The sequence below is a fragment of the Polyodon spathula genome, chromosome 7, assembly GCF_017654505.1.
Source record: "Polyodon spathula isolate WHYD16114869_AA chromosome 7, ASM1765450v1, whole genome shotgun sequence".
NCBI lineage: Eukaryota > Metazoa > Chordata > Actinopteri > Acipenseriformes > Polyodontidae > Polyodon > Polyodon spathula.
Window position 1 is genome coordinate 41,004,352 of NC_054540.1, and position 25,935 is coordinate 41,030,286.

Consider the following 25,935-nt stretch of genomic DNA (forward strand, 5'->3'; position numbering starts at 1 on the left):
TCCAACCCTCCACCACATTTCACAGTGGGTGCGAGACACTGTGGCTTCTAGGCCTCTCCAGGTCTCCGCCTAACCATTAGATGACCAGGTGTTGGGCAAAGCTGAAAATTGGACTCATCAGAGAAGATGACCTTACTCCAGTCCTCTACGGTCCAATCCTTATGGTCTTTTGCAAACCTCAGCCTGGCTCTTCTTTGCTTTTCATTGATGAAGGGCTTTTTTCTAGCTTTGCACGACTTCAGCCCTGCCCCTAGGAGCCTGTTTCGAACCGTCCTCGCTGTGCACTTCACCCCAGCTGCCATTTGCCATTCTTTTTATAGGTCACTTGATGTCATCCTACGGTTGCTGAGTGACATTCGAATGAGTTGGCGCTCATCCCGGTCAGTGGAGAGTCGTTTTCGCCCTCTGCCGGTCTGTAGCTTTGTTGTCCCCAGTGTGTGCTGCTTTTCAACTCTTTGGGCACAGTCAATAGTTATTTTTTTATTCCAATTACTTTTGAGGTACTACTAGCACTGTTTTGCCATCCAGCTGGTCCTATTGCAAGAGGATAGTGATGACCACAGGAGTGGTTTTTATACTTTTCCTCGTTAAATAAGATTTGGTTCAGGTGATCCCCTAATCAGTACCTCATTCAGTAGAATGAGGTGTGCCTGTGTTGGAATTCAACAGACACTGGAATGGAATGGCTGCCATACATGTAGAGATGCTGATTTAAGAAAAATTTGCAGTGGTCTCTTAATTTTTTCCAGAACTGTGTGTTTGTGTGTGTGTGTGTATATATATATATATATACACACACACACACACACGCACACACAGTATGTGAGTGTTAATAGCCTAATACATATTAAAAACTGAAAAAGGTTTTTGCAAGAAATATATATTCTTCATTAACTAAGGTTTTGCAAACAGCAACACAACTACTTTGTAACTGACTTGTTTCATAACAACATGCTTATGTCATCTAAATCATATTTTATGATTCCTCATTCATAGTGCTATGGATACAGCTAAAAGGGCACTATTTAATTCCCTTCTGACTTAACAGCAATTGAGCAAATTGCCATGAAAGGGCCCAATTCAGCAAGAAAGTAACAAAGACAATGAATGTTATTTCAGAGATCAAACTTGTTTTTATATGAGCATCACATAATAAAGAACGGTCTTGCAGCAAGTAAATGGGTGAAGGAAAACAAGCCTCTGTTTTTAGGAAATGTCTTGGAGACATCGGTACTTGCAATGGAGAAGAGTGATGTGGAACATGCCATTCTCAACTATCAAAAAGTATATTTGGGCAGTGAAGAGGGAGAGGAGTGTATGGTACCATTCTTGTACACTTTCACAGAGGGGGCAGATACAGACATGTTCCTCTTGGAGATGAGAGACACAGGGACTTGTACATACATCTTTGAATGATGATTAAAAGTTAGAATTAAGTAGAGCAGTAGGCTATATGGTTTGATTTGAAGAATTAAAATCACATTTAATTGAGTAAGGCACAGTGCACATACAGTTTTACAAATACTGCAAAGAAAGGCTAGTGTACATAAGAACTAGCAGTTCAATATGTTAGGAATAAGACATTGTTAATGTATATAATACATTCCTGTATAAAGTTTTGGACTATGATATAGTTTTTATATATCAGAGGTGCTTTAATAAAGGTATAGATATTCACTGTCTTTACAAATCAGAGCAAGAACACATTTCAATAATAGGACTAATACAAAAAGTCACATTCTATAGAAAATAAAGCACAATGTTTAACGATGCATTTGTTTCTGCGAAGTTCAATCAAAACACTACCCTATGCCGCACGAGTAATGATAAAGGAAACTAGTTCACATAATTAATGGACAATAAGCGTGGAAACATACTTGGGGGCTTGCAGGAATTCCTCAGTGGGAAACGTTGAGTCAAGTGGCGCCTATGCATTGAGTGGATAAATACAGTAATGTAATACAGCGGGGGGCGGGGGTCAACTGCCAGAGACATTGGTCCACAAAAACAAAAGTATATATGAGAACAATAATGAAACCACAAACTCCCCAGCATGGTGACTTCTATCTGAAAGAATTGGTAAGCTATTAAAATCACCGAAATCAAATGTTTGGTGAAGATTTCCTTTCTGTTGTAAAGTCATCTGTCAAAGTTCCCACTTTGGGAGAATCAACTTTGAAATAAGTGGCCCAAACCAATTTAACCCCTTGTGGCAGTGTGCTCCACCCCTGTGCATATTTTTGTGTTATGTGTTGCGTGTGGTGTGTTAATGTTGGTGTAGAGTCATTGGTACACAGAATATAAATGGGTCTGTGTAACATGAGGGATTTAAAATGTATATTTGTATTTAGGCACAAGAATTGCACAGCACTTCATGTGCAGGTAAAATGTAATATGTGAGCATGGGAAATTGCACTAAAATTAACTCTCGTGCAGTTGTACCGAGACTCCAATTGAATGACTGATTAGCAAGAGTCTCGGTACAGCTGAATAAAAGCAGCATGTTTTCACTCACTCGGGGTTGTGTGTTCAGGGCAAAGGAACAGGTGTGGAGGAGAAAAGTAAAGTTAATCAACTGCTACGTCGTGCTGGAGGACCAGCAAGGTACTTGTTTTGTTTAGTATTCGTCCCTGTGTGTTAGTGTCTTTTTCGTTTAATGTTAGTATGTTTTCTTTGTTTATTTAATTTGGCCTAGAGTGCCATGTGCCGTTTTTAAATATTTTACTTTGTTTATTAAATGCTGAGCGCAACCAAGCGCTCAGCTTCACCAAACTCTGTGTCTCTGTCTGTCCTGTATGTTACTGTTCCGGGTCTGACATCATCCCCTCTGCCAGCCTGTCACACCCCTGAAATACCCCAGTGACTTATGCCATTTGTGTTGCATTTGCTGCGTGAATAAGAAGCTAGAATGTGCTATCTGTGACATGCTTGCCCACTGTTTCTGTATCGAAACCTGTTTTGGGCCGGGGTAAATATCCATGGGAATCTGTGGCAAAGTGCCCCACCACTGGGCTATTTATTTGTGTTGTATGTTACGTGTAGTGCGTTAATGTTGGTGTATAGTCATCGGTACACGAGATATAAATGGGTCTGTGTAACACGAGTGGGGTTTAAAATATATATTTGTATTTTGGCACGGGGATTGCACAGCACTTCACGTGCAAGTAAAATGTAATAATATGTGAGCACGGGGAATTGCACTTTATTCATTCACATGCAGTTGTACCAAGACTCCAATTGAATGATTGATTAGCAATCGAGTCTCTGTACAGCTGCATAAAAGCAGCATGTTTTCACTCACTTGGGGTTGTGTGTTCGGTGAGTGGAGAACGGGTGTGGTGAGGAGAAAGTAAAAAAGTAAAATAATTGATTTAAACTCACCGTGTTTGTCTGTTCATCCGCTGTTTGTTAGTGTCTGTTTCGTGTTGTGTTAATCCATTTGTTTGTCTGTTTATTTTGGCCTCAAGTGCCGTGTGCTGTTTTTTTGTTTAACCTTTTATTTTCTGTCTGTTTGATTATTAAACTGCGCATCAGTGTCTTCACCATTGCAAAACCTGCGTTCTGTGTTGGTTCTGTTTCTGGTCTGATGTCATCCACTACAGCCGTCTTTGTGATAGTATCATAGAAGAGTTCACCCGCAGTGAGAATCAGCTTCGAAATAAGTTGCCCAAAGTGATTTAACCCATGGAACACCCCAGTTACTTATTCAATTTGCATTAATTGGAAAACATGCTACCTTGCTACCTGTGCCATGTTTGCCCACTGTTTTCGTATTAAAATCCACCTTGGGCTGGAGTAAATACCCATGGGTGCCATAGAGGAGTTCTCCCTCTGTGAGAATGAATTTTGAAATAAGTGGCCCAGAGAGATTTAACCCCCAAAATTCCCCAGTTACCCATTCAATTTGAGTTGCTTCACTCACAGGATGTGAATAAGAAGTTGGCCGAATAAGAAGCCAACTTCAGCATCTTCTTTTTCCGTCAAAGTCTAGCCAAGCAGCACAACTACCCGTTTGGCTGTTATCTAAAACTGATGTTTAGCAAACACAGCTGCTGTAAACACGCGCTCTTTTTGATTGTTTTTGATTCGACTTTTTGATTGTTTTGCATGTCATTATATAACGTGCTGTTGCTAAATAATTACTACCAATTTAAAAATGCATATTTACTTGATGTACGTGCCTGAAATAGAGCAGGGTTGAGTGCAGCCTGTGTGCGAGTGAGGTTTAAATTGAAATATAAATATATACAAAAAAAAGTTATGCTGAGTTTAAAACATGATAGCTATTTTAGATAACGCAAGTGATACATGCATATATTGTTTGCAATGACATAGAATAGCTAACAGTTAGTTGTTTTTAACTGTTTGTTTGTATTAAAATAACTAAATATAGAGTATTTCCTTACCAGATTTAGTGGGTACAGCTGGTCTTTGGGTCGAGATGTTTCAGAGAGCGGCCATGTTTAGGGGTATGCGCGCGTGCGCAGCTGGATCTTGCTGTATAGCAAGGGAGAGCTCATTGCAGGCATGTAAAGGTTTTTTACTGTGTGAAAGGGCTTAAATTTATATTATGAATTTTAATAATGGTTAAAAGAAAAGATTTGTTTCAGGTTTAGGTCAATAGAGGTCCTGTATAGAAATGTATGAATTTATTTAATGTTTATAGCTTTGGTTTAGTCCTTGGGAGGGGAACAGGTATACATACACACCTGTTGTTCCTCAGGTGATGGAGGAGAGCTGTAGGGGATAAGAGCAATAGAAGTAGTTGAATATTTGATGTGAGTCTGTGTGAACAGGATGGCTTTGTAGGGGTGATGTCAGACCAGAAGAAGGACTCCAAACAATTAGGAATGCGGTGAATCTGTGACGCTACGGCATCCAGAGTTTTATTGCAAATAATCAACAAAAAGGTTTAAATAAAACACACAAAACAGGACATGGCACTTGAGCCCCAAATAAAAAGGTAAACAAAACGGACAACACTAAACAAGACAGTGGACGAACAGACAAATAAGTACCGTGCTGGCACTTCCAGCACGCTGTAGCAATTGCTCTCGAAACCCCCAAAAACTACTTCTCTCTCCCGTTCTCCACTCACGAACACATAAAAAACCCAGAGTGAGTGAAAACATGCTGCTTTTATGCAGCTGTACCGAGACTCAATTGCTAATCAATCACTCAACTGGAGTCTTGGTACAACTAGAGGACATTGGGGAAACACAGCAGCAGCTCAAAGTCAAACAGCCGCGTGTGTTTTTCTGATAACAAACAAGCTGAAACTCGGAGCAGCTGATTCAAATTCAGCGCCGTTTTGAGACACGGGCAAGGGGAGGAGCCGACAGCACAGCAGAACAACGCAGTTAAACGAGGCAGTCTTCCCAGCGACAGCGAGTGGGAGAAGTACAGGCGTGGAAAAGTACAGAGCAGTTTCGAAGCAGTTTGAAAGCAGGTTGACGGCTGCAGAAGAAACCAAACTTAAAAAAAAAAACCTCAACATGGTCTTCAAGCCAGTAATCTGTGACACCTGCTTGATGTGGGAAATCCGAGAAAACCCAGCGGAGCTAAACCAAGTGTGCGTAAAGTGCCGCGCGATCCAGGATTTGCATCAACTAGTAAGTATGCTAGAAATGGAGCTGGAAGAAGTGAGACAGCAACAGGATCTTGAGGAACTGGCACACCCACAATTCATGGAAGTCTGCATCACCCCTAACAGACTGAAAGCCACCAGGGAGATAGAAGGTCAGAACAGCTGGGTTCAGGTAGGCAGAAGCAGGGAAAAAAAGAAACTTCGTCAAACACAACCACCAGAAATCAAAACAACCAACAGATTTGAGTCACTTCAGAATTGTGATGAGCAGAACCAACAACAAGAGAATGAAAGGAACAACATCCAGGACCCTATTGACAGTGGTGACCAGACAGCAAAAAGAAGGGAGGTCATGATTGTTGGGGACTCCATATTGAGAAACACAGCAAGTTCAATTCGAAGTTTGGACCCCCTTACTACAACAGTGTGCTGCCTTCCGGGAGCCTCGGTCAAGCACATCACTGAGAACATGGACAGGCTCCTAGAACGAACATGAGACGACCCGGTAGTAGTCGTCCACATCGGTACAAACAACATTGGAAGAGACAGACCAAAATCCCTGCAAAATAAATTCAGAGAGCTAGGAAGGAAATTAAAAGAGAAAACCAAAACTGTGGTATTTTCTGGTATACTACCCGCACCTTGCAAAGGACCATATGGACAGCTGGAAATAATTAATCAAAACGCATGGCTGAAGACGTGGTGCACACGGGAAGGCTTCACCTATCTTGATCATTGGACCACATTCTACAACGAGGACTATCTGTATAGACGGGATGGACTGCATTTAAATAACAAGGGAACTAGTCTACTTGGAGAAAAGATCCTCGAGCAGGTTCAGAAGCATTTAAACTAGAAAGGAAGGGGGGAGAAATCAACAAAAAAACAGAAGGGAGACCGCATCAAAACAAGAACAACAACTCAGGTAAGACAACCATTAAATGTATTTATCTAAATGCTAGAAGTATCAGAAACAAAATTCTAGAACTTGAAGCTACTGCACTAACAGGTAACTATGATGTGATAGGTGTTACAGAAACTTGGTTGTCTGAGAGTGATGGGGATGAATATAATATTTGTGGGTATACACTGTATAGGAAAGACAGGCAGGACAGAAGAGGTGGAGGGGTAGCGCTATACATAAGAAACAGTCTTGAAGCCCAGGTGTTAAACCTGGACAAAGAAAATAAAACCGAATCAATATGGGTCAGAATAACGGACAAAAATTCAAAGGGCATAATAATAGGAGCATGCTATAGACCGCCAGATTCAGACGGTGAGCACAATAATCTGTTATACAATGACATTAGAAATGTGTGTAGCAAAGGAGAAGCCATACTAATGGGGGATTTCAACTTCCCCCAAATAAAATGGGAAAACCCGGTGGGTAGCGCGAAGGATGAAATAGAAATGGTGGAAATGACAAATGACTGCTTCCTAACACAATTTGTGAAGGCACCCACTAGAGGGGAGGCATGCCTTGATTTAGTCTTTTCAAATAACGAAGATAGAATAACTAAAACAGAGGTCAGAGAACCACTGGCAAACTCAGACCACAACATGGTCTCATTTGAAGTGTTTTTTAAATCCCCAAAAGTAAAGACTAAAGCTAAGGTTTACAATTTTAGAAAAGCAAACTATGAAGGCATGAAACAGAGACTAACAGAAGTAGATTGGAGTAAAATAGAGAAAACACCCACAGAAGAAGGATGGTTGTTCTTCAAAAATGTAGTACTAGAGGCGCAAAACAATTACATCCCTAAAGTAGACAAATCTAAATGTAAAACTAAATTGCCAAAATGGTTTAATAGATCAATTAAAAAAAATATTCAGCGAAAAAAGGCACTTTACAGAGCATTAAAAAAGGACCAAAAAGAAAGTACGCAGAAAGAGTACACGGAACTGCAAACGCAAGTCAAAAAGGAAGTTAGAAAGGCCAAGAGAGAAATAGAAATGAACATTGCTAAGGGAGCTAAAACCAATTCCAAAATGTTTTTCCAATATTACAACAGCAAGAGAACATTCAAAGAGGAGATTAAATGTTTAAGAGATACAAATGGCAAAATCGTAGATGAAGAAAAAAAAATAGCAAATATGTTAAATGATTACTTTTCACAAGTTTTTACAAAGGAAGATACTGACAACATGCCCCACATGTCATCCAGTTCCTATCCAGTTTTAAATAACTTTAGCATAACTGAGGCAGAAGTGTTAAAGGGACTAGGAGCTCTTAAAATAAACAAATCCCCTGGGCCGGATGAGATCCTCCCAGTAGTACTCAAAGAAATGAAAGAAGTTATTTACTAACTGCTAACCAAGATCATGCAACAGTCTCTTGACACAGGGGTGGTACCGACAGACTGCAAAATTGCAAATGTAATACCGATCCACAAAAAAGGAAACAAAACTGAACCAGGTAACTACAGACCAGTAAGCCTGACTTCTATTATATGCAAACTTATGGGAACTATAATAAGATCCAAAATGGAAAAGTACCTATATGGTAACAGTATCCTGGGAGACAGTCGACATGGTTTTAGGAAAGGGAGATCGTGTCTAACTAACTTGCATGATTTTTTTTAAGGATGCAACATCGATAATGGATAATTGCAAAGCATATGACATGGTTTATTTAGATTTCTAGAAAGCTTTTGACAAAGTCCCGCACAAAAGATTAATTCTCAAACTGAACGCAGTAAGGATTCAAGGAAACACATGTACATGGATTAGGGAGTGGTTAACATGTAGAAAACAGAAAGTACTGATTAGAGGAGAAGCCTCAGAATGGAGTGTGGTAACCAGTGGAATACCACAGGGATCAGTATTAGGTCCGCAGCTATTCCTAATCTACATTAATGATTTAGATTCTGGTATAGTAAGAAAACTTGTTAAATTCGCAGACGACACAAAAATAGGAGGAGTCAAATCATTCAAAATGATCTAGACAAGATTCAGAACTGGGCAGACACATGGCAAATTATATTTAACAGAGAAAAGTGTAAGGTACTGCACGCAGGAAATAAAAATGTGCATTATAAATATCATATGGGAGATACTGAAATTGGAGAAGGTATTTATGAAAAAGACCTAGGAGTTTTTGTTGACTCAGAAATGTCTTCATCTAGACAATGTGGGGAAGCTATAAAAAAGGCTAACAAGATGCTCGGATACATTGTGAAAAGTGTTGAATTTAAATCAAGGGAAGTAATGTTAAAACTGTACAATGCACTAGTAAGACCTCATCTTGAATATTGTGTGCAGTTCTGGTCACCTCGCTATAAAACAGACATTGCTGCTCTAGAAAGAGTGCAAAGAAGAGCGACCAGAATTATTCCGGGTTTAAAAGGCATGTCATATGCAGACAGGCTAAAAGAATTGAATCTGTTCAGTCTTGAACAAAGAAGACTACGCGGCGACCTAATTCAAGCATTCAAAATTCTAAAAGGTATTGACAGTGTCGACCCAAGGGACTTTTTCAGCCTGAACAAAGAAACAAGAACCATGGGTCACAAATGGAGATTAGACAAAGGGGCATTCAGAACAGAAAATAGGAGGCACTTTTTTACACAGAGAATCGTGAGGGTCTGGAATCAACTCCCCAGTAATGTTGTTGAAGCTGACACCCTGGGATCCTTCAAGAAGCTGCTTGAGAAGATTCTGGGATCAATAAGCTACTAACAACCAAACGAGCAAGACTGGTCGAATGGCCTCCTCTCGTTTGTAACTTTATGTTCTTATGTTTTGATTGGTCCATGTCTGTCACATGAATATGTCGTCACACAAGTGGAAATGCTCGCAGGCATTTTTAACATTGCGATCAGTGAGAGATCTGCTTTCCACAACCTAATATATGTATAATCATTTAATATCAAATATATACACTACTGGAGTTTTGTTACAGGATACATTAATTTATAACTAATGTAATCACAGTTTTAAATACAGACTGCTCCTGTTTTCATTTATGTCCCAAATTCTGAGCTGCTCTGGTTTTTAGATAACGTCACAGATTCTGCATTTTCGGATTCAGCCCAGTTTTTGGGATATTTTGCTTAGCTGACAGCCAAGTTAAGCCATGCATGCGCAGTTTACCATAAATTAATTTGAGAGTAACCCTTAGTACATGAATCAAAATTCTTCCAAACGTTGTTTTATGAAGAAAAAAATAAAATGTAAATGTTAAAAAATATATTTCTTATTACAATGAAGAAACTTGAAATAGATATGAAAATCAATGAAAGCAGTCATTTTCCTTTATTACAACCTAATATTAAAACACTTTTGAGAAGAAACATGGTATTCCAAAAAAAAAAAAAAAAAAAAAGGACATTTCAGACCTTCTGGCTTTAAGAGACCAGTGCCCTGAAACAACTTAAAATAAATTTTACTGTATTGCATTAGCCAACATTTTCCTAATTAATCCTGATAGTTTATATTGTATGCCAGGGGTTTTCAATTTTTTTTAAAACTGTGCCCCTTCTACCTGGAGTTTTCAGCTCAAGTATCCCTTTACAATTTTCGCTCAACTGAATAATCTCATGAACACTAAAATATGTCCAAACAGTGATGGTTTTAAGCATAAGGTGATTTGTGCCACCTATGGACAGGCGTTTCTGGAATCATTATATGCATGTACTACTGATGCTCTGTAGCAATTTTCAGCCTAGCGCACGCGTTTGTTACTTAAGTAATTTAGGGTACAGTTGGAATAAAAACTAGGAGGGACACCAGCCCTCCGCGACCAGGATTGGAGACCCCTGCTAGCAGATTCATTGCTCCATATCACCAGATTTATATCATACCCTTTTTAATTAAAATACCTAATGAATCTCCCTATTGTTTCTTGCTAATTCTACATTTGTTATGTGCTTCTTCAGGCATAATGTACGTATTTCATGAAACAAGTGGTTTGAAGTATAGTGACATCTTCTTTATATTGAGTGTAAAGCGATCAGTTTTGTTCAAGGAATGTATAGCTAGGTGTGTGCATGCATGGGTTGCTTAGTGGTGTGTAGTGTGCAATGGTTGCATGGTAGTGTGTGTGTGTGTGTGTGTGTGTGTAGGGGTTGCATGGTGGTATGAGTGTGCAGGGGTTGCGTGTTGATGTGTGTGTGGGGGGGGTGCAGGTTTGGCGCAAAAGATGGTGCGAGAGGTGAGGACATATAAGAACATAAGAAAGTTTACAAACGAGAGGAAGCCATTCACCCATCTTGCTCGTTTGGTTGTTAGTAGCTTATTGATCCCAGAATCTCATCAAGCAGCTTCTTGAAGGAACCCAGGGTGTCAGCTTCAACCACATTACTGGGGAGTTGATTCCAGACCCTCACGATTCTCTGTGTAAAAAAGTGCCTCCTATTTTCTGTTCTGAATGCCCCTTTGTCTAATCTCCATTTGTGACCCCTGGTCCTTGTTTCTTTTTTCAGGTCGAAAAAGTCCCTTGGGTCGACATTGTTAATACCTTTTAGAATTTTGAATGCTTGAATTAGGTCGCCGCGTAGTCTTCTTTGTTCAAGACTGAACAGATTCAATTCTTTTAGCCTGTCTGCATATGACATGCCTTTTAAACCCGGAATAATTCTGGTCGCTCTTCTTTGTACTCTTTCTAGAGCAGCAATATCTGTTTTATAGCGAGGTGACTAGAACTGAACACAATATTCAAGATGAGGTCTTACTAGTGCATTGTACAGTTTTAACATTAATTCCCTTGATTTAAATTCAACACTTTTCACAATGTATCCGAGCATCTTGTTGGCCTTTTTTATAGCTTCCCCACATTGTCTAGATGAAGACATTTCTGAGTCAACAAAAACTCCTAGGTCTTTTTCATAGATTCCTTCTCCAATTTCAGTATCTCCCATATGATATTTATAATGCACATTTTTATTTCCTGCGCGCAGTACCTTATACTTTTCTCTATTAAATGTTATTTGCCATGTGTCTGCCCAGTTCTGAATCTTGTCTAGATCATTTTGAATGACCTTTGCTGCTGCAACAGTGTTTGCCACTCCACCTATTTTTGTGTTATCTGCAAATTTAACAAGTTTGCTTACTATACCAGAATCTAAATCATTAATGTAGATTAGGAATAGCAGAGGACCTAATACTGATCCCTGTGGTACTCCACTGGTTACCACACTCCATTCTGAGGTTTCTCCTCTAATCAGTACTTTCTGTTTTCTACATGTTTACCACTCCCTAATCCATGTACATGTGTTTCCTTGAATCCCAACTGCGTTCAGTTTGAGAGTTAATCTTTTGTGCGGGACTTTGTCAAAAGCTTTCTGGAAATCTAAATTAACCATGTCATATGCTTTGCAATTATCCATTATCGATGTTGCATCCTCAAAAAAATCAAGCAAGTTAGTTAGACACGATCTCCCTTTCCTAAAACCGTGTTGACTGTCTCCCAGCACCCTGTTACCATATAGGTACTTTTCCATTTTGGATCTTATTATAGTTTCCATAAGTTTGCATATAATAGAAGTCAGGCTTACTGGTCTGTAGTTACCTGGTTCAGTTTTGTTTCCCTTTGTGTGGATAGGTATTACGTTTGCAATTTTCCAGTCTGTCGGTACCTGTGTCAAGAGACTGTTGCATGATCTTGGTTAGCGGTTAGTAAATAACTTCTTTCATTTCTTTGAGTACTATTGGGAGGACCTCATCCGGCCCAGGGGATTTGTTTATTTTAAGAGCTCCTAGTCCCTTTAACACTTCTGCCTCGGTTATGCTAAAGTTATTTAAAACTGGATAGGAACAGGTTGACATGTGGGGCATGTTGTCCGTATCCTCCTTTGTAAAAACTTGTGAAAAGTAATAATTTAATGTATTTGCTTTTTTTCTTCATCTACGATTTTGCCATTTGTATCTCTTAGACATTTAACCTCCTCTTTGAATGTTCTCTTGCTGTTGTAATATTGGAAAAAAATTGGTTTTAGCCCCCTTAGTAATATTCATTTCTATTTCTCTCTTGGCCTTTCTAACTTCCTTTTTGACTTGCGTTTGAAGTTCGGTGTACCCTCTGTGTATTTTCTTTTTGGTCCCTTTTTAACGCTCTGTAAAGTGCCTTTTTTTGCTGAATATTTTTTTTTTTAATTGATCTATTAAACCATTTTGGCAATTTAGTTTTACATTTAGATTTGTCTACTTTAGGGATGTAATTGTTTTGCGCCTCTTGTACTACATTTTTGAAGAACAGCCATCCTTTTTCTGTGGATGTTTTCTCTATTTTACTCCAATCTACTTCTGTTAGTCTCTGTTTCATACCTTCATAGTTTGCTTTCCTAAAATTGTAAACCTTAGCGTTAGTCATTACTTTTGGGGTTTTAAAAAGCACTTCAAATGAGACCATGTTGTGGTCTGAGTTTGCTAGTGGTTCTCTGACCGCTGTTTTAGTAACTCTGTCTTCGTTATTTGAAAAAACTAAATCAAGGCATGCCTCCCCTCTAGTCGGTGATGGGGTGCAGGGAAAAAAGACTGGGAAGGGTAGGGTAAAAGAAAAACTACTACAATAATTTATGTTAACTTTTGACTCCCAGTCCTCTTTTCTCACTATGATTTTATTTTGTGATTATTTAATTACTGTCAAAATAAACAGCTTTCATTACATAAGCAAATGAGATGTCCTTTCTTTTGGAATATCATGTTCCTTCTCAAAAATGTGTTTTAATATTAGCCTAATTTGCATGCATCTATTTCAGTGCAATGTAGTTTCTTCATGTAATAAGAAATATGTTTAAACATATACATTTAATTTCAGTTTTATCATTAAAAAAAATAATGTTTTCTGGGGCGAAAAAAAATTTCATGTACTAAGGGTTACTCTTAAATTAATTCAAGATCCAGTTTATGGTAAACTGTGCATTGATGACTTAGAAACTCAACTGTCAGCGGAATCCCAAAAACTGGGCTGAATTCGAAAATTATCTGAAAACCAAAGCGGCCCAGAATTTGGGACATAAATGAAACCAGGGGCAGTCTACATGTAAAACTATGATTACATTGGTGTTTCTAGCCTGGCGGTGGCCGACAGGAATTTAGGAAGTGAAACAGAATAGGCTATACTGTGATGCTGGTTTCTCTCGGTCTCTGTCTCTGTGTTCCCTCCCCAGCACTGACGTGTGTGTGTGTGGATATTTTGTTTTTTGTATTATGACAGTTTTACTGGGTCCTTTAAAATGCATAATCCCTCTATTCGCTGGATAGCAGCGTTGTTGCATTTTAATACATGACCTCAATAATATGAACCTTGTTTAGCCGTTCAAAATCTCATTATCTACATGTGGATAGAATGATTAGGTTCGTTCACAGAGACCACTCTGCGCAGATTCTGTGCAGAATCTGACCAATTTAGCCAACCCATTGTCTCTTAAACAAGTACCTTATAAATAATGTGTGGCTATTAGGATTTTACAAAAAAAAAAAAAAAAAAAAAAAAAAAAAAAAAAAAACTCTTAATCTATTTGGGTGATTTTCTTGGAGACCATGTACCTGTTGTTTTCTGAATAAAAAAAACCTAACGGTATCCTATAAAATTAGAATTAAAAAGGCAGAAGTTTGCTGTTTCTGTACGCTCCTGTGACCAGTTTTAATTATAAGAATGGAAATAAATACAGTTTATAAATTGTGTTTGCTTAAAAAAAAACTAAAACAAAAAAACTACTGTACCGTGTACAGTATATTACTATGAGTACTGTTAATGTAGTAATACAGTAATATAATAATATGAACATGATAAAATAGCAGGTCTGCACACAAATCACGCTGCAAGAAACAAGTGTTAGTTGCAGAATGGCATGGGAGAAATGAATGGAAGGAAGAAGCGCTCCTGTAATATGGTTTCTTTGTGGGATGATGAACTCCCTGTCCCCATGTTGCTTGGTCAGGAGAAACAAATCAATCTCTTACACAAAGATAACCAATACAATATTTTTTAAAGTGAAATCTAGTGTCCCTCCTCCATAAAATCCCAAACACTGTCCTGTATAAATGCTGGACAGAGGTAGTTTTTCTTTTTGTAACCTGTCATTTCTACTCACCCAGTTCTTCAGGGGAGCTCAGGAGGCCAAAGAACACGACCACACCTCCAGCAAACTGCACGGACGAGGTGACCAGGAAGGCGTACTGAAAAAGCAAACAGAACAGCAACTGAGACATGCATGTATATTTTAAACAATCACAATAGTTTTGATATTTACGGGTCATAAACTCAGCAGTGGAATACATCTTTTGGGCCAATATCAATTTCAATGTTAGCATCACTGTGGATTATGCTAAAAGACAAGGTCACTGGAATACTGTATGTACAAAAGGGATACTGCAAAGGTAAGGTAATGTGTTTCTTGTAAACACTGTTCTGTAACCTTTAAAAAGGTCCTATAATTTAAAACTAGACAAAAGATAGAAGTAACATACATTTTTAATAAGGGGTATATCTTCAGGAAGTATTAAATTATGCAAGTCAAGTGCAAAGAGCATGTAGTTCAGCATTCCTGGTCAAAGCCAAGTCACAAGTTTTCTTGAAATTGTGTCAGGTCAAATTTTTTCAATAATAATTGGCCCCAATTACAATTTTATTTATTTATTTATTTATATATATTTTTTTTATTTTTTTAAACCAATAACAATTTGGTTAAGGACTTTTTTTATTAAAAACAAAAAAACATTTTGATTAAGTAAACATTCACCTGTTTCTCCATGTCAGAGAGGATTAGATGGTCTTTTTTAATAATAATAAATAATAATAATAATAATAATAATAATAATAATAATAATAATAATAATACATTATTATATAGAGCGCCTTTCATACCACAAGGTTTAAGGCATTGCACAAAAACAAGGTAGCAGAACACAGAAAAAATCCGTTAAAATTAATAAAACTGCATAAATTGATGAATAAAAATCAAATAGGTTAATTAAAATGCACACACATACATACACATACATGTAGACAAATACATACATACATACATACATACATACATAAACATACAAACACATATATATGTAAGGTCAAAAAGCTAAATTATAAAAAATAGGTCTTAAGCCTAGATTGAAAAGTAGATACTGTAGGTGAACCCCTGACATGGCTGGGGAGAGAGTTCCGCAACTGCAGAGCCCGAACACAAAAAGCAACCTGTCCTCTCCTCTTGAGCATCACCCTCTGAATACAGAGAAGGCCACTTTCAGTCGACCACAGTGCATGCTGAGGCTGATAAAGAGACAACAACTCTGAGAGGTAATCTAGTGCAATTCCATTTAATGCTTTAAATGTAAGCAACAGAATTTTAAAATCAATTCGATATTTCACTGGAAGCCAGTGCACAGAAGCAAGCACAGGATCTATATGCGCTCTCTTTTTGGTTCTGGTAAGGACCCTTGTAGCTGAATTTTGCAGAAGCTGCAGCCTTAATAAAGCTTTGCTAGTAAGTCCAGAAAAAACAGCGTTACAGTAGTCCAGTCTACATGAAATAAAAGCATGGATTAATTTTTCAGCAGCAGATAAAGACAGAAATGATCTAATGTGACTCAAAACTTAAGGTAGAATAAAAAATAACACCCAAATTTCTCACTTCCGACTTCAAATTAGGAGTTAAATCCCCCAAATCTATTTTTTATGTCAATTTGATACTGAGAGCCTACTATCAACACTTCTGTCTTATCAGAGTTTAACTGCATAAAATTTAAGGACATCCAAGTTTTGATGTCAGTGATACACTCAAGAGGCTGATGTTGTGGTAATGTCACCAGGTTTTACAGAGATGTATAACTATGTATCATCAGCATAACAGTGAAAATGTACTCCATGTTTATAAATAATCTGGCCCAGAGGTAACATGAATAAAGACAATAATATCGGGTCACGAATCGAACCCTGAGGTACAGCACAGGTTATATTTGCTAAACCTGACACGGACTCCCCCAGCGAAACAAGGAACTGTCTGTTTGAAAGGTAGGATTTAAGCCAGTTTAGTACCTTACTCTCTAGGCCCACCCATCCCTTAAGACGATCAATTAAGATTGAATGATCCACAGTATCAAACGCAGCACTGAGGTCCAGAAGAACAAGAACAGATATAGCATGTGAATCTGCACTCATTAATAAGTCAGTAGTTACTCTTACCAAGGCAGTTTCTGTACTGTGATTTGAACGAAACCTAGACAAACTTTTCAAACATATTATTAGTAATCAGGAATCGATTTAGTTGATTAAGCACTACCTTTTCAAGAACTTCTGCTAGAAAAGGGAGATTTGAAATGAGTCTGAAATTACTCAGAAGTGAACTGTCTAAGTTGGGTTTTTTAAGTAGGGGCTTAACCAGGGCAATTTTAAAAGAAGCCGGAACTATTCAATTTTCCAGCGAACTATTCATAATTGAAAGAATATCATTACACAAGTTACTAAGAACATCTCTCAGAAACCCTGTTGGAATGGGATCCAACATACTAGTTGTGGATTTCATATGTATAACAGTCACGTTTAGTTCCTGTGCAGTAATACAAGAAAACGATTCCATCACTTTTCCCCCCAGACTGAAATATTTAAATTAGAACCATCAACTGGAATTTGTTCCCTTATGGTCTTTATTTTTAAAGTAGTTAAGAAATTCTTCACACTTGGAAGATGACACTTCCATGTTACTGATGGGTAAGAATGAAGGATTTATCAAATGTATCTATTGTTGAGAAAAGCACCCTGGAGTTACTTTCATTTTCCTCAATGAGTTTGGAGAAATATGCACATCTTGCAGATCTTCAGCTTCATTGTACCTCAATAGATAATCTTTCATAATATCAAAATAGACATGTAATTTCGTAGCCCTCCATTTTCGTTCCATCTAACAAAAGTCTCTTTTTATTTGACGGATAGTATTGTTAATCCAGGGAGCATTATTTTGAAGTGAAACTAATCTAGTCTTAACTGGGGCTACTGTATGAAAAGTAATAGAGTAAAGATGATTAAATTTGTCAACCAGTAACTCAGTAAGGCAATGACTGCAAAGATCGTGATGGAGCGAGCTTAATATTTCAGAGAACCTTTGTATAGTTGAAGAATTAATTACACGACTTAATAGTGTGGGTAGGCCCTGAAACATGCTGAATAAAATCAAGAGAGTCCAAGAGCCTTAAAAAGTCAACAGCCTTTGAACTGGCTTCATTATCAATGTGTAGGTTAAAATCTCCAAGTAAAAGACTCCTATCATAATTAGTTGACAGTATAGACATATATTCACCAAATTCAGACAGAAAAGACCGACTAGGTTTAGGTCGGCGATAAATGATTACAATAAGATTACAATAAGGTGGTTGGCTAGCTAATAGTAAAGATAAGGATTCAAATGAAGAAAATTCCTCTGCATTTTTTTGTTTGCAGTTATAGTCATTTAAGAAAATAGTAGCTAGCCCACCCCCTCGCCCTTCTGAACAAGCTTTCTGAGCAAAAGTATAATTTAAAGGAGTGGCTTCAATTAAGGAGATGTTATCATCCAAAGTAAGCCAAGTTTCAGTCAGAAATAAAGTCAGGTTTGTAATGTGAAATTAAAATCATTGATCAGAAAAGATTTGTTTGATAATGAACGAGCATAGAGTAAGGCAAGGCATAGTTTACATAATCAACTACTGGAGGTGTAGCTGTGATGATCGGGACTCTAATGAGATTATTTACATTAACCCTTTGGGGTAAACTACTGTGCCTACTGCTACACTGAACAAAAATATAAACGCAACATGCAACAATTTCAAAGATTTTACTGAGTTACAGTTCATATAAGGAAATCAGTCAATTGAAATAAATTCATTAGGCCCTAACTTTTAACCAGTTATTAAGAGAGAACAGTCTACTAAAAGCTTCACAACCTCTGCCCATAACGGGTAAAGGGCCTGAAATAATATTGTTCCTCTCATACTCCTTTAACTTTTGAATTGGTGATTTAAAATCTTTAAGGATCTCCAATTCTCTCAACCTTATATCATTGGTGCCAACATGTAAAACCACAGTAGAGATCTGTTTGTGCTGCTCTATTAAATGATCTAATTGAGAGGTAATATCTTTGACTCTAGCCCCTGGGAAACATTTAACACTAATTTTGTTTGTAATGCTAAAGGCTCTACCAACGTGTTTAATAAGGGAGTCTCCAACTAAAACAACTTCTTCATGTTGTGTTAGAGCATCAAATCTGTTCCTAATATTAAGTACAGGTACAGAAGGAGCAGCCTTCTCTTTAGCCCCCCTTCTCACAGTAATCCAGCACTTTAAACATTCCTTAAAATTGTCTTTAAAGTTTTGTGAATAGGGTCAACAGAAACATGCTGTTTTAGTGAGTTGCTGACACTGGGTATTGATTTCTTGAAACACATTAAAAAGGATTTAAGAACATAAGAAAGTTTACAAACGAGAGGAGGCCATTCGGCCCATCTTGCTCGTTTGGTTGTTAGTAGCTTATTGATCCCAAAATCTCATCAAGCAGCTTCTTGAAGGATCCCAGGGTGTCAGCTTCAACATCATTACTGGGGAGTTGATTCTAGACCCTCACAATTCTCTGTGTAAAAAAGTGTCTCCTATTTTCTGTTCTGAATGCCCCTTTTTCTAAACTCCATTTGTGACCCCTGGTCCTTGTTTCTTTTTTCAGGCTGAAAAAGTCCCTTGGGTCGACACTGTCAATACCTGTCAATCATTTGAAATGGCATTATGTAGTATCTAAAGGGAAGTGATAAAGTGACTATAAAACATAGGCAAAACAATAACAGTCAATAACATAGTTTGATTGCTCGAGTACTAGTTGCCTGCAGTAGATACATATAGAAGCAAGATCCAGAGAGTCAGCACTGTTACAAAAACACTTCTGTTGATCCAGCCTGCATTAAATACAGTACATCTATGACAGAGAACTAGAACTAAAGAGCAGCTCCTATTACCACACACACGAAACCTATAACAGGTGAGTAATAGCAAACAGAAAAACTCTGAATGAGTTAAAAAGGTAAGGAACAGTATTATCGTGTTACCTGCATGATACCATTGCAAGCCCTGCCTCCTAATACTGTTGATACCAGCCTAGTTCCTGCAGACCCTAGTGTACCCATTTCTTCCGACTCACCTCATATCCGTATTTCAGCACGCAGGAGGCCAGGAAAGCTCCCAAGATGTTCCCGACAGAGGCACAGGCGCTCCACATTCCAAAAATGAAGCCTCGGCTAGAGGGGAGGGAGAGACAAGAACATGACTTCACAGAAATTATTCTAGGACCCATGTAAAAGTCAATTCAGTAGCCACAAATTGCATTTCAACAATACTCACTTATTATTTTTATGATATAGCTGGCTTTAAGATTGTAATCACTGTAAACTTGCATTTTCCTTGTTTCTAGTAGTTAACATAAATTAACTAGATTATAAATTATACAACAACCGGGCACTGCTCTCCCAGTGTTCTCTATGGGGGTCAGCCATTCTGTTATAACCAGGGGTTCATATAGCTGGTATGCAGGTATGCATGCGAACCAATAAAGAAAAATACGGACTATAAGAACTGGTGCCTTGCAGACATAAAGGAAAGAGAGACTAAAAAAAGTTAGTTTATCTACGTGTCAAAAAGAACACTTCCTGAATAGAAATACACGGGAAGTGTAGTGAAAAACCGACCCGGGTTTGAAGATAAAGGAACACACGGGAAGTGAATTTGCGATTCATTGGCCATTTATAAGCAAATTTTGTTATTGACCATACATAAGAAAATAAGAACGTTGGAAAGTTTACAAATGAGAGGAGGCCATTTGGCCCATCTTGCTCGTTTGGTTGATAGTAGCTTAGTGATCCCAGAATCTCATCAAGCAGCTTCTTGAAGGATCCCTGGGTGTCAGCTTCAACAAAAACAGACACCCAATTTTTACAAAATTGTAAATGTCGGACCTGGTCCGACATAGGAACGCAAAGGGTTAACCACATAAAATAGACATTTTGTGGCATTAGGAGGCTGTGGGGTCTAGTGGTTAAAGAAAAGGGCTTGTAACCACTCACTGACTAACTTTGTGTCACTTAACCTCCTTGTGCTCCGTCTTTCGGGTGAGACGTTGTTCTAAGTGACTCTGCTGCTGAAGCATAGTTCACACGCCCTAGTCTCTAAGTTGCCTTGGATAAAGCGTCTGCTAAATAAACAAATAATAATAATTTAATTTGATATTTGATCTAATGATATTGCTTCTAGGCCTAAAACATAGCAGTTCCAAATGAAAACAGTCAAAGTAATGCAATGGAGGTAAAATCTGAGTTTTAAAACCATTGCATACATGTACACATAAATGCTCCAGTTCAAAACCAATAAACTCAACCGAATTTGCTTACTATTATTACAGAAAGAAATGTATCTTGAAAGGCTAAGAGTATAATAATGTGTGTTATAAAATAAGTAATTTTTGTTATTTTCAGGGTCACATATATAAAAATAGCAAAAATAGTTCATATAAAAAATTTCACTATAACCCTTTAACAACCTATACTTAGCACATTAAAATCCCAGTTGTTTGACTAAAAAAAAAAAAAAAATCACTGTAATTAAAATGTGCAAACGTACAGTAATACCAAGAGGTAAATTGCATTTTGAATAACTGTACGAGACTGGTATTGTAACTGCTATTTCATAAACACATGCAAAATACCCGGCAGTGCAAACAAACACTTTTTTTTTTTCCGGTGTAATAACTGATCTGTTCACCCACTACGACAAAATACACACTTCTTAAATCCATTGAAAACTATACAGTTGAGTCCTCATCCTCCTTTAGTCTAGCAATGTTGGTTGTGCCTATTCCCAAAATCATGGTGCTGTGGTCTGGTCTGACCATTTTCATTTTTATGAATTTATTCTTTAAAAAAGCAAAACATTTTTAACCAAACTCTAAAACATTTATCCAGCATGCAAATCCTTATACATTAAATTACACAAATTAAAACACATCTAGAGCTGATAAACTCAATTCTGGAATTCCATGCAACACACAGTTTCATTGATCAAATAATTATTAAAGCTCCAGAGGATTGTTTTGTGTGTTCATTTCTTGTACAGTACAGCATTACTACTATTATTTTTAAGTTTATAAGTTTGTACACAAGTTTGGATTCGCAAGTGGTAGTTTGGAGTTTAAAAACAACTAACAATTGTCTTTTCCCAGTTCCTTTTTGTTTTCTAAAAACATTTGTTTTAAACATAATATAACTTTAGATCAATATATATTAAAACCGGACAACAAACAAACACTAAACCCCTATTTTTCCTACCGCATTTAAGTTTTAAACTTACTTAAATACAAAACTATTGATTGACCCTCCAAAGAAGTAATTAAGCTTCCAAGCCAAAGGCTGGGAAGCCTATTGTTATTGTTAAGATTTTTTTTATTTATTTTTTTTTATTATTATTTTTTTTTCTTCCCAAAACTTTAAACTGCTGCTGTTTCGAAGCTGTGTGACTGATCAGGTTCTGACTTGGCAGTTAACAAGCTGGATACATTGGCTGAAAAAATGTTGCTGCTGTGTCCTTGCATTTGGTGCCATGACGCATTTTTCAATAAAACCTTTCAAAATCATCTTCTTGGGAACTGGTGAAGCGATTGATCTGACACTTGGCATATATCATCAGCATCCAAACCCGTATCAAGTTTGCGAAGCACAAGTTTCTGCGATAAATTTTAATGTCAAAATGGCTGCCACAAATCTTATCGAAACACTCCCTTAACAGCAAACTGCTGCTATTGAACACCATTTGACAACAAACTCCAAACATGGTAGATATTGTTCCACTAACAAATTAATACAAATATGTCAAAATGGTTATGTTTTATAAAACAAGATGGCGACAGGTGTATGTTTACATTTGAAATTTTACGTCTCAGGGATCACAGGTTGTTTTGGTTCATACGAAACACATATAGGAAGTTATATGTGCTCTATAAAAGTCATTACTGATGACCTTTGACCTCTGCTAAGGTTCAAAAATGAACATTTCTGGTAAAAATGGACCTTAAGTAATGCAGATAGGCAATAATTTATATTGAACACGTATAGGAAGTCATACGAGCTCTATAAAAAAAATGTCATCACCCATAACCTTTGACCTCTGCTAAGGTTCAAACCCACAAATTGGCCTATAGCGCCTAAGCTTTATCTAACACAGATCAGTGCACTTCAACTTCAGCGTAAGATTATGCTCTGTACACGATACAATTTAAGTAGTCCATTAACTAATTATAAGAAACGTAGCAAGCTCCATCAGCGATTCTTTGTGATTGGACCATGTTTTTTTTTGGAAGCCTTTATAGTTGCTTCCAAAAGTTGCTCAAAAATTCACGTAGCGGTATGCTGGTAGATGCCTATGGGCAATAGTCGGTGATAATCGGCAAGTTTGCATACGTGATATGGTTTGGCAGCCATATTGGATTTTGCAGAATTTGTTAAAACGCCTATCCCACTTCTGACAAATCCTTTCTTTCAAAATGATCTAGACAAGATTCAGAACTGGGTAGACACATGGCAAATGACATTTAATAGGGAAAAGTGTAAGGTACTGCACGCAGGAGGAGGTTAAATGTCTAAGAGATACAAATGGCAAAATCGTAGATGAAGAAAAAGAAGCAAATACATTAAATGATTACTTTTCACAAGTTTTTACAAAGGAGGATACGGACAACATGCCCCACATGTCATCCAGTTCCTATCCAGTTTTAAATAACTTTAGCATAACCGAGGCAGAAGTGTTAAAGGGACTAGGAGCTCTTAAAATAAACAAATCCCCTGGGCCAGATGAGATCCTCCCAATAGTACTCAAAGAAATGAAAGAAGTTATTTACTAACCGCTAACCAAGATCATGCAACGGTCTCTTGACAAAGGGGTGGAAAATTGCAAACGTAATACCTATCCACACAAAGGGAAACAAAACTGAACCAGGTAACTACAGACCAGTAAGCCTGACTTCTATTATATGCAAACTTATGGAAACTATAATAAGATCCAAAATGGAAAAGTACCTATATGGTAACAGGGTGCTGGGAGACAGTCAACATGGTTTTAGGAAAGGGAGATCATGTCTAACTAACTTGCTTGCAGTACAGAAAGTACTGATTAGAGGAGAAACCTCAGAATGGAGTGTGGTAACCAGTGGAGTACCACAGGGATCAGTATTAGGTCCTCTGCTATTCCTAATCTACATTAATGATTTAGATTCTGGTATAGTAAGCAAACTTGTTAAATTTGCAGACAACACAAAAATAGGTGGAGTGGCAAACACTGTTGCAGCAGCAAAGGTCATTCAAAATGATCTAGGCAAGATTCAGAACTGGGCAGACACTTAATAGAGAATTTAATAGAGAAAAGTATAAGGTACTGCACGCAGGAAATAAAAATGTGCATTATAAATATCATATGGGAGATACTGAAATTGGAGAAGGAATCTATGAAAAAGACCTAGGAGTTTTTTTGACTCAGAAATGTCTTCATCTAGACAATGTGGGGAAGCTATAAAAAAGGCCAACAAGATGCTCGGATACATTGTGAAAAGTGTTGAATTTAAATCAAGGGAAGTAATGCTAAAACTGTACAATGTATTAGTTAGACCTCATCTTGAATTTTGTGTTCAGTTCTGGTCACCTCACTAAAAAAAAGGATATTGCTGCTGTAGAAAAAGTGCAAAGAAAAGCGACCAGAATTATTCCGGGTTTAAAAGGCATGTCCTATGCAGACAGGCTAAAAGAATTGAATCTATTCAATCTTGAACAAAGAAGACTACGCGGCGACCTAATTCAAGCATTCAAAATTCTAAAAGGTATTGACAGTGTCAACCCAAGGGACTTTTTCGACCTGAAAAAAGAAACAACGACCAGGGGTCACAAATGGAGATTAGACAAAGGGGCATTCAGAACAGGAAATAGGAGGCACTTACACAGAGAATTGAGAGGGTCTGGAATCAACTCCCCAGTAATGTTGTTGAAGTTGACACCAAGAAGCTGATTGATGAGATTCTGGGATCAATAAGCTACCAGCAACCAAACGAGCAAGATGGGCCAAATGGCCTCCTCTCATTTGTAAACTTTCTTATGTTCTTATGTATCGGAAACAGATTACTGAGTTCTGAAAATTGCTATACATGTTGAGGGATAGTCCATGATTAACTATTGTTAATATGAAGCTGACTGGTACAGTGAAAAAAAAAACATAAAAATCTAAAATCATCAAAATTCAAAACATCTTTTCTGAAACTGCTTATCCGATTGAAACAAAAACTGGAATAAAACATCTCAGTACGTTCATCTGTTACGCTCGTTCAAGGGAAGTTGCTACTGTGAAAATCACAGCGGCCACGCTGGATGACATCATCTGCATAGGCAACTGGCTACAAAACTGCCTATAACGTCTTATTCACTGCAGATAGGGGCATGGTTGTTATGTAACATGTATGTATGTATGTATGCATGTATGTAACAAAACAATTCTATGAAGAGTCAATGCAGGCATACGTTGCTGGTTTTCTCCATGTTAAAAAAAAATGCATAAAACGTTTGAAGTAGATTTTACATTTGCCCAAGAACTTCTGAAAAAAACGGCAACATTAGCAAATTATGACAATACGTAGTTATTATGAAAAATGTTATTTTATGAGCATATTTTATGTTGTAATGTTATGTATTTCTAAAGTAACCAGTAACACTGGTTACTTTAGAAATACATAACATTACAACATAAAATATTTTCAAGACACAGCAATATAGTACAGTAAACAAACTACCAGGATTATTTATTTATTTATTTATTTTAACATGCGAAAACAAGCAACATTTCTTATGCCTGCATTAACTCTCCATAGATTTTTTTTTGCCTAGGGCTGTGACTGGGCCACTCAAGGACATTTACCTTTTTGTTCCTTAGCCACTCCAGTGTAGCTTCGGCTGCTTTGCACGCAGCGAAACAGAAGTCTCCATTGAAAATCAGTAGTCGAGTATCTTGGTAAATAGAATATCTTTTGAAATGCCCTTCTAAATATCATTGGCTGAAACAGTTTTAAGTGAGGCTGGATTTTCACATATTAAATTAATTGAAAAATGAATGAATGAATTAATAGATGAATTAGCAAATACTTTTACGAATTACTGTATGAATTGACAAATTTATGGACGAAATGCTAGACAAATTGACCAATTCATGAACTGACAAACAAATTGACAAACTAACAGCTGGATAGTTTTGGCACAAAATAGCGCTCCATAGATGACAATGACTCAAGTCAAGCCATTTGCGAATTGAGTCGAGTCATTGACTCGAGCCATTACAACTCTGGTGAAAGTATACTTGTGTAATTGTTATTGAA

The 25,935-nt window shown here is 37.4% G+C and overlaps 1 protein-coding gene across 1 annotated transcript in view; it reads right to left on the bottom strand.

Annotated features, from left to right (window-relative positions):
- The window catches only part of slc37a3 (solute carrier family 37 member 3), a 116,573-nt gene that overhangs the window by 37,080 nt on the left and 53,558 nt on the right, over positions 1–25,935 (bottom strand). Inside the window, exons 7-8 of the mRNA XM_041255494.1 lie at positions 19,684–19,780; positions 14,623–14,707 (exon numbers count right to left, since the gene is read on the bottom strand). Of these exons, the coding sequence (XP_041111428.1) occupies positions 14,623–14,707; positions 19,684–19,780 (182 nt within the window). The remainder of the gene's footprint in view (positions 1–14,622; positions 14,708–19,683; positions 19,781–25,935) is intronic.